At 41.5% G+C, this 17,788-nt stretch overlaps 1 protein-coding gene across 4 annotated transcripts in view; it reads right to left on the reverse strand.

Annotated features, from left to right (window-relative positions):
- The window catches only part of stat6 (signal transducer and activator of transcription 6, interleukin-4 induced), a 231,692-nt gene that overhangs the window by 136,462 nt on the left and 77,442 nt on the right, over window positions 1–17,788 (reverse strand). For all 4 annotated transcript variants that reach the window (XM_060938425.1, XM_060938423.1, XM_060938424.1 and 1 more), the window contains exons 2-5: window positions 17,518–17,669; window positions 17,275–17,419; window positions 2,844–2,924; window positions 2,536–2,722 (exon numbers count right to left, since the gene is read on the reverse strand). In XM_060938425.1, coding sequence (XP_060794408.1) covers window positions 2,536–2,722; window positions 2,844–2,924; window positions 17,275–17,419; window positions 17,518–17,651 — 547 coding nt within the window. In that variant the 5' untranslated portion in view covers window positions 17,652–17,669. The remainder of the gene's footprint in view (window positions 1–2,535; window positions 2,723–2,843; window positions 2,925–17,274; window positions 17,420–17,517; window positions 17,670–17,788) is intronic.

The raw sequence follows: 17,788 nt of genomic DNA on the forward strand, positions 1-17,788 counted from the left end.
CTCTATAGCCTGGGCCCGCCCATCCTAAGCGTGACGCAACACGAGGGCCTGTTGCGAGCTTAGTCTGGCCAGGCAAGCTATCTACAGCTCTTCCAAGCTCCCGAAAAATCGGGAACCAATCAACTTTGAGCATCTCCAACGGCCCTGGGTAGAGGCGTCTTCAAGGCACTGACGTAGTAGAACTGCGACCGGAAGCCATAGATTGTTTACAGAATCTATGCCGGAAGCGCTTCATTCACGCTTCCGCATCTATTCCGCATAGATGCTGTATTGAAAGCATTCAACGGGAAGTTCTCATTGAAAACGGAGCAAAGAGCAGCCCTGGAGGTATTTATTGAAAGGAAGGACGTTTTCGTCTTGCTCCCGACCGGCTTCGGTAAGAGTTTAATCTACCAGTTAGCCCCGTCGCGTCGCATACGTCAGAGGAAAGAGTTATGTGATTGGTTTAAGCTTTGTCACAGCCTTTTCTGGCTTCGACCAGTAGCAAACTGAGGCATTTCAGGGAGGCGGGTCAACCACGGGCTCTGGGAAACGGTTGGGCTTAATATCTTGGCCAGACCAATAGCTCGTAGAGCTTTGTCGCGTTAGCCAGACTAACTTCTCTAACCTTCAGGCCATGGCTGCATCCATAAGCTTATTTTATACAACTGTTACAAAACTGCAAGTGCACAAGAAAACCTGTATACAGCATGTATACAATACATATTGAGAGAAAATATTTCATGGCGACACAGTGCATTTTGGCGACAAAGCTCTTTTGTTTTCTTTTGGCTAACAAGACCAAAGCTGAAGGATTCATAACACAAAGTTCACTTCGATAATGTTCTCGCTTATGCCTCTTTCACATCTTGCGTCCTTCATGGATTGGATTTTTGACAGGGCTCATTTTTATTCACGTTCAGTCTGAACACTGCTTTAGCTACATCAGCAAAAACCAGAGCATCAGCGACGCAGTAGCTCACACGGCTGTACCTTGAGAAACCAGACTCATTTATAATTAACCCAGTTGCTCTTCATGAGAACAATTAGAGCTTCCAAACAAAACAATCTGAATCACAATCCAGTGAAAACTCAGGGAGGAGGAGCGGTTTTCCTCAAAGTTGGTTCGCCAGTTTAATTTACAACTTGTTCATGAGAAACCACAAAACCAGCGAGTAACTTTGGTGCAGACTGATTAGATCTTCCAGACTAAACAATCACAATCAAAATCCAGTAAAAACTCAGGGAGGAGTAGCGATTTTTGTGAATCATGGATGGACGAATGGACAGACGGACGGACAGACATCGGACGCCGTGTGATGGCAATAACTCATCGCCCTACGGCCGGTGAGCTAAATATAGTTTTTCTCTAGGGCTGTAACGATATGCGTATCGAAATCGAAATCGTGATACGCAGAGCCACGATCCGTATCGCGATACAAGAAGGCAGAATCGCGGTACACCCTTTCAAACTTCTCCTCAGCCCAAAAACAGAGGCGCTTCCAAACTTCAATTTATGAATACTTTACTTTTTATTTAAATTACATTTTAAACTTACTTAAATTACTTTTATTTTTTATATCTATTAGTAAGTCGTTTTTTCGCCGACCTGCGACAATCTTCTGCGAGTCACGCAACGTCCACACTCGCCACTGGCAGAGCATTCATTTCTTTTAAGCGGTCGCCATTCTGGTTGCGACGCGGGGAGCGAATCTGTAAACAAGCAGCTCATTGGCTGGCTAGGTGTGCCACAAGCCAATCACTTGACCGGAAAGGCATGCAGTGTTGCCAGATTGGGCAGGTTTAGGTGCTTTTTGGCTGGTTTTGAACATATTTTGGGGTGGAAAACGTTAGCAATATCTGGCAACACTGAAGGCATGTCTGCTTGGGCAGAAGCCTTCTGCGGCAGTTACATTTTGACACGCGAGCAATGTTTCACCATAAAAATTCCGTAATTTCCATCTGTTTTCCGCGATCACAGAAAATCATTGGCCCTATGAGAGTGAGACAGTGAGAGAGCCACCCCCCCCCCCAAAAAAAAAAAATCTTAACGGATTTACACGATTTGGAAAAATGACTTTTTCAGAACCGAAAAAAACAGAGCTTCCGGCTCAACAGTATTATTTTGAGAAATAAAACAATCTTTGGATATACATTTGTTCATTTTTGCATACATATTACTCATTCTCTGCAGTGGTCTGAATTATTTGTTATTAAATAGTTAATGTAAGTAAGTAAATGTTAATAAGTCAAATTTACTACTTTAAAAAAACATTTTAAAAAAAATCGTGGGCGTATCGAATCGTGGGTCAAAAATCGCGATACGAATCGAATCGTGAGTTGGGTGTATCGTTACAGCCCTATTTTTCTCATATAGCGACTTTCGTTGTTGGCAACTCTGTGACTTGCCTCACTGTCTGAAAATGCAATACGCTCAACTGGTCAATACGCTCAACTGGTCAATACGCTCAACTGGTCAATACGCTCAACTAATAAAGCTCTTAACGCACAACCATGAACTAAAAGCAAATTAAAAGTCCATAAGAACTCATGTACCCTGCATGGGCTCTGCTTCTTGCTTCTCCCAGTTGAGTTCTTCCTGGAGCTGGTGAATCTGCTGACGGCAGCTCTGAATCTCCAACACCTTTAGCACCAGGCTGTCCACGTCATGGCTGCTGGCTTCTCTGGGGTGCCGTGGGGTACCATTTACTGGTGCAGGCATTTGTGGAAAGACCTGCAAAGGCTGAAAAGTTGCAAATATCTGCGATGAGATGTCTCTCGTCTGACATTTAACCAACACACATCTGATCTAGGCTTTAGTGTGAACTAGTCAGTCTTGGCTGGGAGAAAGAGGATTGGCCTACCTGTCGAAGCAGGTGTCTCTCTTTCCTCAGAATATCTCGCACGGTCCTCACCAGTTCCAAAGGTTGCGACTGAAATATCCCCTGAAAAGTGGTTCAGCAGGTTAGGCTACATTTTCTCACACTAACTGCAACGACAGTAAACAGTACAGTTGGTATAAATGCAAACATTTTCAAGCTTCACAAGCATCACATGTGCAGAAGGAAAAGCCGATTAATAGAAGATGGTAAACTGAAATATGGACAGAATATTCACGCCTTTAGGTAGAACGCAAAAGAGCTTTGGTACTGTCTAAATTTAAAAACACAGCGAATACGAATCAAATCGCTTTTCCTTAGAAAAACAAAAGAACATAAATATTCTGTAATAATATACATATTTCGGCAGTGCCTAAAAGCAGATGAGTGTATGCGCAAAATATTTGCAAGGGCACACAATCAACCTGAATAGAATAATAATATTACAGCGTAAAATGTGTGAGTAAATAACCCAACATTATTTTTAAAGAAAGCAAATTAAAAACAAGCACTGGAAAAAAAAACATCTGTCTTACGTAAATAATGATATAAATTTTGTTGCCTGGTGGTCAAGTGTTTATGAGATATAGTACTGTGCAAAAGTCTTAGGCACAAAGGATTGCTGTAGAACAAATATGGCTTAAAAAAATAACAAAATAAAATTTTAACATTAAAAACATACTATAAACAGTAATCAATAAGCCATAATAAATGAACCAAAGTCAATATTTGGTGTGAGACGACCCTTTGCTTTAAAAAAAAAAAAAAGTACTTGCAGGTACAATTAAGGCCCGGTCCTACAAGACTGATAACTATAATTATAACAATAATCTCATCTCATCTCATTATTTCTAGCCGCTTTATCCTGTTCTACAGGGTCGCAGGCAAGCTGGAGCCTATCCCAGCTGACTAGGGGCAAAAGGCGGGGTACACCCTGGACAAGTTGCCAGGTCATCACAGGGCTTATAACAATAATAATAACTATAAATAAATCAGCCCCCTAAAGTTTATGTGGTCGGTGCTCATGCCAGACCGATAACGATCCCTATAGCCCAGGCCTGGGTTTATCCGTATCGGTGAGCTTGCTTCTGGAGCCATTTTTCCGGGTCTGGACCTGATCCGATAAAACATCTAAGCAATCAGGTAATAGTTTACATGTGACGTTGTCTGAGAACGTGCTATATTTCCTGAACATCTTTGTACATGGGTGGCATGGTGGTGTAGTGGTTAGCGCTGTCGCCTCACAGCAAGAAGGTCCGGGTTCGAGCCCCGTGGCCAGCGAGGGCCTTTCTGTGTGGAGTTTGCATGTTCTCCCCGTGTGGGTTTCCTCTGGGTGCTCTGGTTTCCCCCACAGTCCAAAGAAGATGCAGGTTAGGTTAACTGGTGACTCTAAATTGACCGTAGGTGTGAATGGTTGTCTATGTGTCAGCCCTGTGATGACCTGGTGACTTGTCCAGGGTGTACCCCGCCTTTCGCCCGTAGTCAGCTGGGATAGGCTCCAGCTTGCCTGCGACCCTGTAGAACAGGATAAAGCGGCTAGAGATAATGAGATGAGATCTTTGTACATCCTTGTTGCATCATGAAATGACGGAATATGGATTCAAGGGAACAAAACCAAAGCACGGATCTTTTATTCACGGATATTTGATTATTTTCCGTGAAATATCAATAGTAAATGAATAAAGTAAACACATAAATGCAGAGAAGACACTTTAATTATGACCTTCAGCAGTCCAAACATTTAATTGTTTTAGACTTCATTTTTTTTTTTTTAATATTTTTTTGGGCTTTTTTCATCCTTATTGGATAGGACAGTGTAGAGACAGGAAATGAGCAGGGGAGAGAGATGGGGAGGGATCGGGAAATGACCTCGGGTCGGAATCAAACCTGGGTCCCCAGATTTATGGTATGGCGCCTTATCCACAACACCCCCAGACTTCTTCATTTTTTAACCGTGATGCATCATCCTTATGAAATCGGTAACCAATCTGTAATATACTGAAACGTCCGTGACCAATCCGTAAATTATTAGCATCCGTAGTAAAATCCGTAACCATGCCGTATTTTGTATCGTTTTTAAAAAACATTATATTTCCGTAGTCCGTGACCTATCCGTATTATATCAACCACCGGAGTGTGTACATGGGTTGTTTTGGAGTCCAAGCTGTACAGTACGACCCGGAATAATGTGCTACTACTTGGAGAAAACTTCCATAACTATTCCTAAGTTGCATGCATTTATTTCCCTGAGTGTCAGGACCAAGCGATATTATAGTCGGGATTATAGTTGTGGTGTTTCTGCTCCAGACTGGAACTAAATTCAGGCAGAGGTATAGTCAGAGTTGGAGTTATAGGTATAGTTATAGTTATCAGCGTTGTGGGACCGGGCCCTTAGTGCAGTTTTATGCGGAAATGAGCTGTAGGTTTTACTGAGCATCTTACAGAACCAGCCACAGTTCTTCCAGACACTTTGACTGTCACGGTCGCGTCTTCATTTTGCACCAAAACCCAGCAGCCTTCATTATGTCTTCTTTTTTAATCTGAAAAGTGCTCTCTTATGTAATATGCCACTCAGGTACAAACTTTTTTTTCTGGAACATTTAATTTTATGGTGGAAAAAACCGAACGTTTGGAACTCTAAAATGTTTTTGTGTTGTTGGCTCGATAATGTAGAAGTTATAAAATAGAAATCTATAACAAAGTTTGTATGAAGAAAAAAAAACAGGGTGCCTAAGAGTTTTGCACAGCACTGTACATCACCTCGCACTTACGATCAGGTTCCCTGTGGTGGTACACGTACATACAGTCACAAAAGCCATCAAAAATCAGGTTGACGCAGTACCATATTCTCTTAAGTATGAAGATTCGCTCCGTTATTAATTAACATCGTGGCGATATGTATATATGATGCATTTCAGCTTTAATTTACTATATCCGAATTCCAGTGGGTCAAAAGGTTTTCACATACCAAGTTGGCCCCTTATACACTTATACTAGATGGGATTGGGATGTTTCCTTATACCACTGTATTATTGCCAAAATGCATTTCAAATTCCATTAAAGTGAATACAGCTTATTAAAAAAAAACTTCTGTATTGCATATAATATATAAAAGTTCACATAAAACATACTATTAGCTGTAGTCGCATTGGTGAAATAATATAGCACCATTATTTGATGACAAATAACCTGTTCTCTTGTTTTGTTTTTTTTGTTCGAGGACTGTCTCCTCCACTGTCATGTCATTGGTTTGTTACCTGGATGTGTTCACCTGTTCCGTGTAAGTCCTTGATTAGGTTGTCTACGTATACCCTGTACTGTCAATGTACCATCACATCATGCAGTTAAAGGAGAACTGAAGGCAAATTTTTTTATTATCAAAATTAGGGGTCGACCGATAATCGGCCTGGCCGATATATCGGGCCGATATTCTGCATTTTTAGGGTTATCGGTATCGGCCATAATTTCCACCGATATGCCGATAACATGCCTTTTTGCAGCCATTTCGTTCCTAACGCGACTGTCACTGCACATCCTTTCCTGCACTTGCCTCTCTGAGTTCAAGAACACGGTCCCGCCCACCACAACATCTGATTTGTTTGGCACAAGAGATATAGCCAATCAACACGTGCAGCTAAACACTCTGAACTGTTTCAAGGCGCCCGTATCAAGGTAAGGACACGCTGCTTTTGCCGCAATAAGTCACAAACACACAAGTTGCAAAAGCACAACATCATTATATGTTTACATTCTTCATCTACTACTCGTTAAAATTGTCCATTTGCATCTGTGTAGCCAGGCAAACTTAGCTTACGGAAGGAAGCACTTGAATTAGCCTACAACCAACTAGTCTGGCTGAAACTGTACATGTAACGTCCATAGTAAGCAGTCCCCAGCATAACGTAGGCTGCAGTCATTTTTAAATCCCCGTCTGGAAACGTTGTGAATGTGTCAGTAGTTCTACTCGAACAGTAGAATGACAGCCATACAGAGAGGTGGTCAAGGGAAGATGAAATAAAACATAGTGTTTGTGTTCTGTAGGCTAGCGCAAGCCTACTGGCTATTTGTTATGGTGATGAGTAAACTTCATGACGTGACTCGTGCTCAGAAAGCGCATTGCACTTGTATATGTTAGGTAACTTTATAAAGCGCTGTTTTAACATTTAAACAAGCCAGGTGTGACTAGTATTTATAATTCTTGCGCAAGCGATTCTCCTCGCTAGCGCTTCTGATTCGGAAAGCGATATACTCTTAAAGGAGCAGCCGCTCCTAATAGGGAGTGATAGCCTACTTTACTGTATGTTTGATTTTACTTTTTAAAAAATGCTGCAGGCAGCTCCCTACACTTGGTTTGTTATTTAAAAACTACTTGAAGTTGGAAGGTCTTACTTAGTTCTTAGTGTAAAAGAATCCAGAGTGTATTTTCATTTATTTTCCACTGAAAATGGTGAGCTGTAGGGAGTGATTTATTTTTTTATTGGTGAATATTTATTTTATTATTATTTTATTTCTCATTTTATTCTAACTAATGTTTGACTTTATTGTACACATGCTGCTGGCATCTCCCTGCACAAAATTTCATGTTCAATTTTACAGTTAAACATACATTTCATGGATATGAAGGTCTGTGTCAGTGTGTGCTATGTTTAATTTCATGTGAATTATAATGTTTACATTTATCGGTTGCACATATCGGTTATCGGCATCCCAATTCCATAATAATCGGTATCGGTATCGGCCCTGAAAAAAACATATCGGTCGATCCCTAATCAAAATTCTATTTATCTCATTTTATTAAATATAGGAATGCATTTTTGATTGCTATTTTGTCACTGTTATAGCAAGTTATGAGTGTTTGAAATATGCTCTGTAATATATCAGTCCATATGTCAAAGCGATGGCCGTAAACGAGATTCATTGAGACCTGTGCGAGACATCGTAGGACGGAAGTAAAACGTACAGCAGCAGAAATTAAAGTGACCAACATCTGCCAACATTGTCAAAAGACGCATGCGCCCTCTTTCGAATGCTGACGTAATCAAGCTGGAAGTTTTGTTAGCAATCAGGAAAGTTTGAAAAAGTAGGCAGTAATCGTCACTTTTGGGCAATATTTCGTTTGGAAAACAGTTTTCAAAATGGCGGCACTGACACCTGGCTGACACTTCACGTTTTGAAGTCTCGCACAAGTCTCGTGAAGATTGCGTGGATAAGCGACGCCTACCGTGGACCAAACGAACTAAATTCAACATGGCTAAAAACCGAATAGGCCGATAAGTATAATATTTAATTGCAGTTAGTTGCCAATACGAGTCGCGATATAAGGATACTAAAACTGAAAACGTGACAGACCTGAAAACGGTATACACGGTATAGAACCCCAAGCTGAAGCTCGGTACCAAATATCAAGCACTTGTGATTTGTAGTTGCTCAGAAAAGTGTTATGGAAATTTTGTAAATCCATCCTATATGTTTCGTAAATACATTCAGTTGGTAAACAGGAAGTCGATGTGCGACAGACCTGAAAACGGTATACACGGTATGGAACCCCAAGCTGAAGTTTGGTACCCAGTACCAAGTGGCTATGATTTGTGGTTGCTGAGAAAAAGGGTGTTTCGGATGGACGGAGATATGGATGGATAGACAGAGGTAAAAAACCAAAAAACAACAGTATACTCCCCTCCTTTGGAGCGGGGGTATAAATATCAAGGAGATGGAGGCATCAGGTACCAAAAGGCCTACATCAACCATTAAGAATGTCTTACATTGCCATGGCCTGAAAGTCTATAATAAAGGAAGATTTTAAGACCGGAATAACAAAGCCAGACTGAAGTTTGCGATTGATCACCAGCCTTTTGGAGCAATGTTCTCTAGTCAGAGATTGAACTGTTCAGCTATAATGATTAGCAGTATGTAAGGAGGGAAAAGGGCTAGACTTTTAATCAGAAGAACATCATTCTGACTGTGAAACATGGGAGTGGCAATATCACGCCACCCCCAAGTTTTGCTGGAAAAGAAACTGGCTCACTTTAGAAAACAGATGGTATCATGAGGAACAGGGTTACGCAGAAATACTTATGAACCACCTAGAAAATATAAGTTGGCTGAAGGTGGCTCTTTCAGCAAGACAATGCTTGTAAACGTATATCAAAAACTGTAAAAGCTGGCTTAAATACAACAAAATGAAAGTGCTCCAACCAGTTTATTTTACCAAGGTGCCACACCCTGCCCTCCACACTTTACGCCCTTGCCCTCAAATATCAACATCATGCCCAAATTTATATGTGCTCTGCTTATAATTTTCCAGAACTTTCCAAGTGCCCTCGCGAGTACTAATGAGTGCTGCTGACTTCCAGTGAAAGTAACGCATGCTGACCAATCATAACACTATTAGCGTAGGTCATAGTCATGCTCTGTTGACCATGTTGTCTTATTACAATAATGAGTTAGTGAGGCAACGTAAACCTGAGTCTAAAAAACAGTGATGCCTACAAACGCGAAAAGGAGAAAAGAATTGGTTAAAAGAGTTAAAGAGCACTTAATATCTCTGCTAGGACGTACAACCCCGATTCCAAAAAAGTTGGGACAAAGTACAAATTGTAAATTAAAACGGAATGCAATAATTTACAAATCTCAAAAACTGATATTGGATTCACAATAGAACATACACAACATATCAAATGTCGAAAGTGAGACATTTTGAAATTTCATGCCAAATATTGCCTCATTTGAAATTTCATGACAGCAACACATCTCAAAAAAGTTGGGACAGGGGCAATAAGAGGCTGGAAAAGTTAAAGGTACAAAAAAGGAACAGCTGGAGGACCAAATTGCAACTCATTAGGTCAATTGGCAATTGGTCATTAACATGACTGGGTATAAAAAGAGCATCTTGGAGTGGCAGCGGCTCTCAGAAGTAAAGATGGGAAGAGGATCACCAATCCCCCTAATTCTGCGCCGACAAATAGTGGAGCAATATCAGAAAGGAGTTCGACAGTGTAAAATTGCAAAGAGTTTGAACATATCATCATCTACAGTGCATAATATCATCAAAAGATTCAGAGAATCTGGAAGAATCTCTGTGCTTAAGAGTCAAGGCCGGAAAACCATACTGGGTGCCCGTGATCTTCGGGCCCTTAGACGGCACTGCATCACATACACACATGCTTCTGTATTGGAAATCACAAAATGGGCTCAGGAATATTTCCAGAGAACATTATCTGTGAACACAATTCACCGTGCCATCCGCCGTTGCCAGCTAAAACTCTATAGTTCAAAGAAGAAGCCGTATCTAAACATGATCCAGAAGCGCAGACGTCTTCTCTGGGCCAAGGCTCATTTAAAATGGACTGTGGCAAAGTGGAAAACTGTTCTGTGGTCAGACGAATCAAAATTTGAAGTTCTTTATGGAAATCAGGGACGCCGTGTCATTCGGACTAAAGAGGAGAAGGACGACCCAAGTTGTTATCAGCGCTCAGTTCAGAAGCCTGCATCTCTGATGGTATGGGGTTGCTTTAGTGCGTGTGGCATGGGCAGCTTACACATCTGGAAAGACACCATCAATGCTGAAAGGTATATCCAGGTTCTAGAGCAACATATGCTCCCATATAGACGACGTCTCTTTCAGGGAAGACCTTGCATTTTCCAACATGACAATGCCAAACCACATACTGCATCAATTACAGCATCATGGCTGCGTAGAAGAAGGGTCCGGGTACTGAACTGGCCAGCCTGCAGTCCAGATCTTTCACCCATAGAAAACATTTGGCGCATCATAAAACGGAAGATACGACAAAAAAGACCTAAGACAGTTGAGCAACTAGAATCCTACATTAGACAAGAATGGGTTAACATTCCTATCCCTAAACTTGAGCAACTTGTCTCCTCAGTCCCCAGACATTTACAGACTGTTGTAAAGAGAAAAGGGGATGTCTCACAGTGGTAAACATGGCCTTGCTCCAACTTTTTTGAGATGTGTTGCTGTCATGAAATTTAAAATCACCTAATTTTTCTCTTTAAATGATACATTTTCTCAGTTTAACCTTCATCCTACCAAGTGGGATCCATCTGGACCCCGCACCTATATGTTTGTTTGCCATTTTAAAAATATTTTACATACTGCCTCACCGTTTTATGAATTTGTCGGAATTTATGTCTTAATTAAAACACTAAAGCACCGGAAGATCAGCTTTTTGCATTGTGAAGGTATAATTAATTTGTTACTGGGGTCCAACCGGACCCCAGAGTAAAGTTTATCTGTCTTTCATTTTATAATTGAATAGCACACTGAAAGTTAACTTCTTTTATGTTCCATAATGAAACTACCAAGGCATTCCTTCTTGGGGTCCGTGTGGACCCCACTGCTGCAATAAGCACAGGCTGCAAAACAAAAGCCCTAAATTATTTTACAATTACTTTTTTTGTTTTAAATTCTGTAAGAAAAGACCTAAGTTGTAATCCAGAATGTTTTACAGCTGCATGAGCTGCAAAAATCATGTATATAATGCCAATTTTTTTTGTGGCGCTATAATTTGCTACATGTATGCTAGTTATTGCAATATTATTGCAATGTTATTGCATTTATAATACATCATTGATATTCAGCCATAGTGGATTTTGTTCTTCAATAAAGTTATGTCTGTTTGCTGCACTGAATTGGTTCTTACTGCATTGATTTCAAGGTATTCCCTCCTGGGGTCCATACGGACCCCGCCTGGTAGTTTGTGTATGTAAAATTGGCTGGTAGGATGAAGGTTAAGTGTGTTCTTTATGCCTTGGGCCCTTTAGTGTATTGCTGTTATTAATACAAGATGTTCTGAACAAAACTTATCTGGTGATTTTGTCTTTATAAGCTTTAATTTTAAAGAAAAGTATTGGGGTCCAAACGGACCCCACATGGTAAGATTAAGGTGTAAAATAGCATGGTAGGATGAGGGTTAAACATTTGATATGTCATCTATGTTCTATTCTGAATAAAATATGGAATTTTGAAACTTCCACATCATTGCATTCCGTTTTTCTTTACAATTTGTACTTTGTCCCAACTTTTTTGGAATCGGGGTTGTAACTAGATATAGAAGTTGAGAACTAAACAAATTCAATCAAAAAGTTAGGACCTGTATATAGAGCGATAGAAAATCTAGTCACGAACGTTAACGTGTTAAGGCAACACTCACCAGTCACTTTATTAGGAACACCCATACAGCCACCTGCTGTTTTACGCAGTTCTCTAATCTGCCAGTCCCTTGACAGCAGCACAATGCATCAAATTGTGCAGATACAAATCAAGAGGTTCAGTTAATGTTCACAATCTTCAAACATCAGAACAGGAAAAATTGTGATCTCAAATGGCCCTTTTCCACTACCCTTTTTCAGCTCACTTCAGCTCACTTCAGCCCGACACGGCTCGCGTTTCGACTATCTAAAAACAGCACGACTCAGCTCGCTTCAGCCCTGCTTAGCACCCAAAACTCGCACCGTTTTGGAGTGGGGCTGAAGCGAGCCAAACCGAGCTGAGTGAGGCTAGGGGCGTGAGGAGACACTCCCCTGTGCACTGATTGGTGAGGAGGAGTGTCCTCACACGCCCCGCGAGCACGCTGGGATCTGTAAACACCGTAAACCCGGAAGAAGGAGAATTACGAATTATGAAGCCTTATGCGCCTCGCCTCATCTATACGCTCTTGCCAGTATCTGTTGGCGTTGTCGGTGACAACAAGCCACAGCACCAAGACCAGCAACACTAACGACTCCATGTCCTCCATGTTTATTGTTTACTCTCCGGGTTGTGAGACTACCGCTTAAAAGATCACTGATGTCACTGTTTGCGCCGCCTAACGACATCACCTGACGTCCACCAACTTTCGCTAACTCCACCCAATGTGTCCACCCACTTCCAGCCAGCACGGTTCAGCGCGGTTGTAGTCGAAATGCAACTCCAACAGCCCCGCTCGGCTCGACTCAGCCCGACTCAGCACAGCACGGCTCAGCCGCGTTGGTAGTGGAAAAGCGGCAAAAGTGTGACTTTCTTTCACTGTGGCATGGGTGTTGGTTTGAGCCAGATGGATTGGTTTGAGTATTTCAGAAACTGCTGATCTCCTTGGGTTTTCACACACAACAGTCTCTAGAGGTTACACAGAATGGTGCGAAAAACAAAAAACATCAAGTGAGTGAGTGAGTGAGAGTTCTGTGGGTGGAAACAAACGCCTTGTTGATAAGAGAGGTCAGAGGAAAATGGCCAGATTGGTTCGAGCTGCCAGGAAGGATATGGCAACTCATATAATCACTCTTTACAATCGTGGTGAGCAGAAAAGCATCTCAGCATACAACAGAGAGAGAAAACCACATTGGGTTCCAGTCCTGCAGCCAAGAACAGAAATCTTAGAATCAAGAACAAGTTCCTATTAAAGTGACCAGTGAGTGTATATCTAATCTAGCATTAATATCCCAGACTAATGTTAATTATCGATTAACACTATGAGTAATACTATTATTATTAGTAGTATTAACTATCGTTAGACCTAATCAATGCTAATTGCACTTGGATTGCAACCATTTCATTTTTTATTTTAAACAGGACTAACTGTTAGGTCTGCTATTAAAGCTAGATGGCCTTTCAATTTCATAAAATCGGTGAAATTTAGTTTCCTCTGAAATTTGGTCATTGTGATATACATGTTATTTACCAGCTGGGAGTTCCGTATCGTGAAATACTGTGACCGAGGTTTTGAAAGTACTGAGTGAGGCCCTCTGGGCCGAGGTCAGTATTTAAGGTCGAGGTCACGGTATTTCACCATACAGACCGACCTTAAGCTGGTAAATAATATATTTATTTTTTTCTTTACCAAATTCTCACAGAAAACGAGAGCGCCCAAAAGGGAAAACCGAGGCGAGGCGAGGCGCTGTTTTGAATCCTCATTCACGACTGTAATGCAAATTGCTTCCTCCTCGGTATACAAGTGCACTTCCATGGCAGGAAAAAAACTTACATTGTGCCGCCTATGTAGTCCCCTATTTATACAAAATTGAGTCATTCAGGATTCAGCCATGTTTTTGCTCGGCGTTAGCAACAGTTACAGGTTTTTAGCTTTCTCCTGAAATGTTTCCTTTTATTTCTTCTTCCTCAGGATAGTAAAACTCGCTTTCGCTGTGAACGCTGTCGTTACCACTATCCATGATGTAAAATTAATGCTATTATGCTGAGAAATGCTGGCAAAAAATTATAAGATTTTTGATAAAAATCTAAATAAATCTTATAAAAAAAGATAAATGTTGACAAAAATTGCTACTAGGTTTGTTGTTGTTGTGAACGAACGAGTCGCCAGAGGTCCGTAACCGGGGTCCGTAACTAGGGTCCATATCGTAGGATACGGACCGGCTCACTAGCCAATCAGAGCGCAGGATTTGATGGAAACCGGCCCGCAAAAAAAAAAAATATATATATATATATATATATATATATATATATATGTTTATTTCTGTAATATTTCACAAAATATCAGGCCATTCTGTGGCTGGGAAGTTATTTAATTTGAGGGGATTCCCAAGCAAATAATTTGCATGAAATCACTTGCTTTGTGCAGTCAAGCAGACAGAGGAAGTCCGTGTGTGTGCGCATGCGCAGGTTTCCCTTTGCCCGTGCACTGACAGTTACACTGACATTCTGTCGCTAAATGAACAGCTGATCACACCGAGGTGCTCGCTGAGCGTCGATATTTATTACAACCCCGATTCCAAAAAAGTTGGGACAAAGTACAAATTGTAAAGAAAAACGGAATGCAATGATGTGGAAGTTTCAAAATTCCATATTTTATTCAGAATAGAACATAGATGACATATCAAATGTTTAAACTGAGAAAATGTATCATTTAAAGAGAAAAATTAGGTGATTTTAAATTTTATGACAACAACACATCTCAAAAAAGTTGGGACAAGGGCATGTTTCCCACTGTGAGACATCCCCTTTTCTCTTTACAACAGTCTGTAAACGTCTGGGGACTGAGGAGACAAGCTGCTCAAGTTTAGGGATAGGAATGTTAACCCATTCTTGTCTAATGTAGGATTCTAGTTGCTCAACTGGGGATAGGGTCTTTTTTGTCATATCTTCCGTTTTATGATGCAACAAATGTTTTCTATGGGTGAAAGATCTGGACTGCAGGCTGGCCAGTTCAGTACCCGGACCCTTCTTCTACGCAGCCATGATGCTGTAATTGATGCAGTATGTGGTTTGGCATTGTCATGTTGGAAAATGCAAGGTCTTCCCTGAAAGAGACGTCGTCTGGATGGGAGCATATGTTGCTCTAGAACCTGGATATACCTTTCAGCATTGATGGTGTCTTTCCAGATGTGTAAGCTGCCCATGCCACACGCACTAATGCAACCCCATACCATCAGAGATGCAGGCTTCTGAACTGAGCGCTGATAACAACTTGGGTCGTCCTTCTCCTCTTTAGTCCAAATGACACGGCGTCCCTGATTTCCATAAAGAACTTCAAATTTTGATTCATCTGACCACAGAACAGTTTTCCACTTTGCCACAGTCCATTTTAAATGAGCCTTGGCCCAGAGAAGACGTCTGCACTTCTGGATCATGTTTAGATACGGCTTCTTCTTTGAACTATAGAGTTTTAGCTGGCAACGGCGGATGGCACGGTGAATTGTGTTCACAGATAATGTTCTCTGGAAATATTCCTGAGCCCATTCTGTGATTTCCAATACAGAAGCATGCGTGTATGTGATGCAGTGCCATCTAAGGGCCCGATGATCATGGGCACCCAGTATGGTTTTCCGGCCTTGACCCTTAAGCACAGAGATTCTTCCAGATTCTCTGAATCTTTTGATGATATTATGCACTGTAGATGATGATATGTTCAAACTCTTTGCAATTTTACACTGTCGAACTCCTTTCTGATATTGCTCCACTATTTGTCGGTGCAGAATTAGGGGGATTGGTGATCCTCTTCCCATCTTTACTTCTGAGAGCCGCTGCCACTCCAAGATGCTCTTTTTATACCCAGTCATGTTAATGACCTATTGCCAATTGACCTAATGAGTTGCAATTTGGTCCTCCAGCTGTTCCTTTTTTGTACCTTTAACTTTTCCAGCCTCTTATTGCCCCTGTCCCAACTTTTTTGAGATGTGTTGCTGTCATGATATTTCAAATGAGCCAATATCTGGCATGAAATTTCAAAATGTCTCACTTTCGACATTTGATATGTTGTCTATGTTCTATTGTGAATCCAATATCAGTTTTTGAGATTTGTAAATTATTGCATTCCATTTTTATTTACAATTTGTACTTTGTCCCAACTTTTTTGGAATTGGGGTTGTAGTTTGGCCCTGCGTTTCCTTTCCTTCGTATATAACATAACGTCTTTTCTTCTCGCTTTTTGTTACTGTAGTCGGTCTTTCATGTTTCATTCGCACACTCACGCCCCCATTTTTCTCTCCTGCTTCAAATTTGTATCCCACAATGCCTTGCACGAACAGGGAAAGCCCACCACGTGATGCATGACGTACTATAGTATCTTGAATTGGGTCATGGTGAAGCAGGAAAAAATAGCGGAGAATTTAGTGCCACGCGGCCTTAAATTTAATAAGTGTTCTATTTTTAAAAAAACTAATAAAATTGGAAGTCTGTGATTCAAATTCAGTAGCTTTCGGTCCACTAAACAAAAGTAATTGGGTGTAAACTATATAAACGTTTGGCCTCACCTGTATAGGTACAAATTCTCCTTAGCTGTATGGTAATCTGCCAAAGTTTTTGACATGAATTATCTCATCTCATTATCTCTAGCCACTTTATCCTTCTACAGGGTCACAGGCAAGCTGGAGCCTATCCCAGCTGACTACGGGCGAAAGGCGGGGTACACCCTGGACAAGTCACCAGGTCATCACAGGGCTGACACATAGACACAGACAACCATTCACACTCACGGTCAATTTAGAGTCACCAGTTAACCTAACCTGCATGTCTTTGGACTGTGGGGGAAACCGGAGCACCCGAGGAAACCCACGCGGACACAGGAAGAACATGCAAACTCCACACAGAAAGGCCCTCGCCGGCCACGGGGCTCGAACCCGGACCTTCTTGCTGTGAGGCGACAGCGCTAACCACTACACCACCGTGCCGCCCTGACATGAATTATATTCATTCATAATATAACCACTTTATCCTGCTTCATGTTCTGGTGCAGGGCAGAGAAACTTCTGGAATGGGATGCCAGAACTGACACGGCTTCATTCTTAGGGGCAATTTATTATCATCAATCCTCCTACTCGACAGCATATGAAAACTGACTCCTGGAGCTGTAATACAACAAATCTACCTGCTGCACCACAGCGCCACCCATATCAGTTAAATTCAAATATTATGACATAAATATTGCTTTAATACTTGATGAAAGATGAATATGACGAGTACCATGTTCCTGCAGATGTGTTGGAGCTTGACCTTCTCCACCACATTGGGGTTTTGGAACGCCACTTCCTGCAGAAGCTCCATCATTCGCTCCAGCAGCTGGAGAGCCTGTGGTTCTTGTTCCGGGTTATCGACGTCAAAGTCCTCCCTGAGGCCAAACACACACACACAGAGCACATGCTGGATGATCATTCTAAAATTAGCACCTTTTTCATGAATATCATGAGTGAGAGAATAGAGTCACACCATCTCTGCTCCTCAATCCAGTTGGCCAGATAGTGCCTGACATCTATGGGGAACGTCTCTGTGGGGTAGAGCTCCAGCAGGGTCTCATTGAGAAAATAAGGGAGCTTCTGGGAAATCTGCATCCAGAGCGCCATACTGAGGCGAAGCTGCAGCTGTCACAGAAAAACACACCCATGTTAGGCTTATAGAGCTGTCTTAGGAGGCTGGAGGTCATAAAATGTTTTTCCCTCTTCCTAATTCTCTGAAGCTCAGAAATGTCTTCTTCCAGAGG

The sequence above is a fragment of the Neoarius graeffei genome, chromosome 13 (assembly GCF_027579695.1).
Source record: "Neoarius graeffei isolate fNeoGra1 chromosome 13, fNeoGra1.pri, whole genome shotgun sequence".
Lineage (NCBI taxonomy): Eukaryota > Metazoa > Chordata > Actinopteri > Siluriformes > Ariidae > Neoarius > Neoarius graeffei.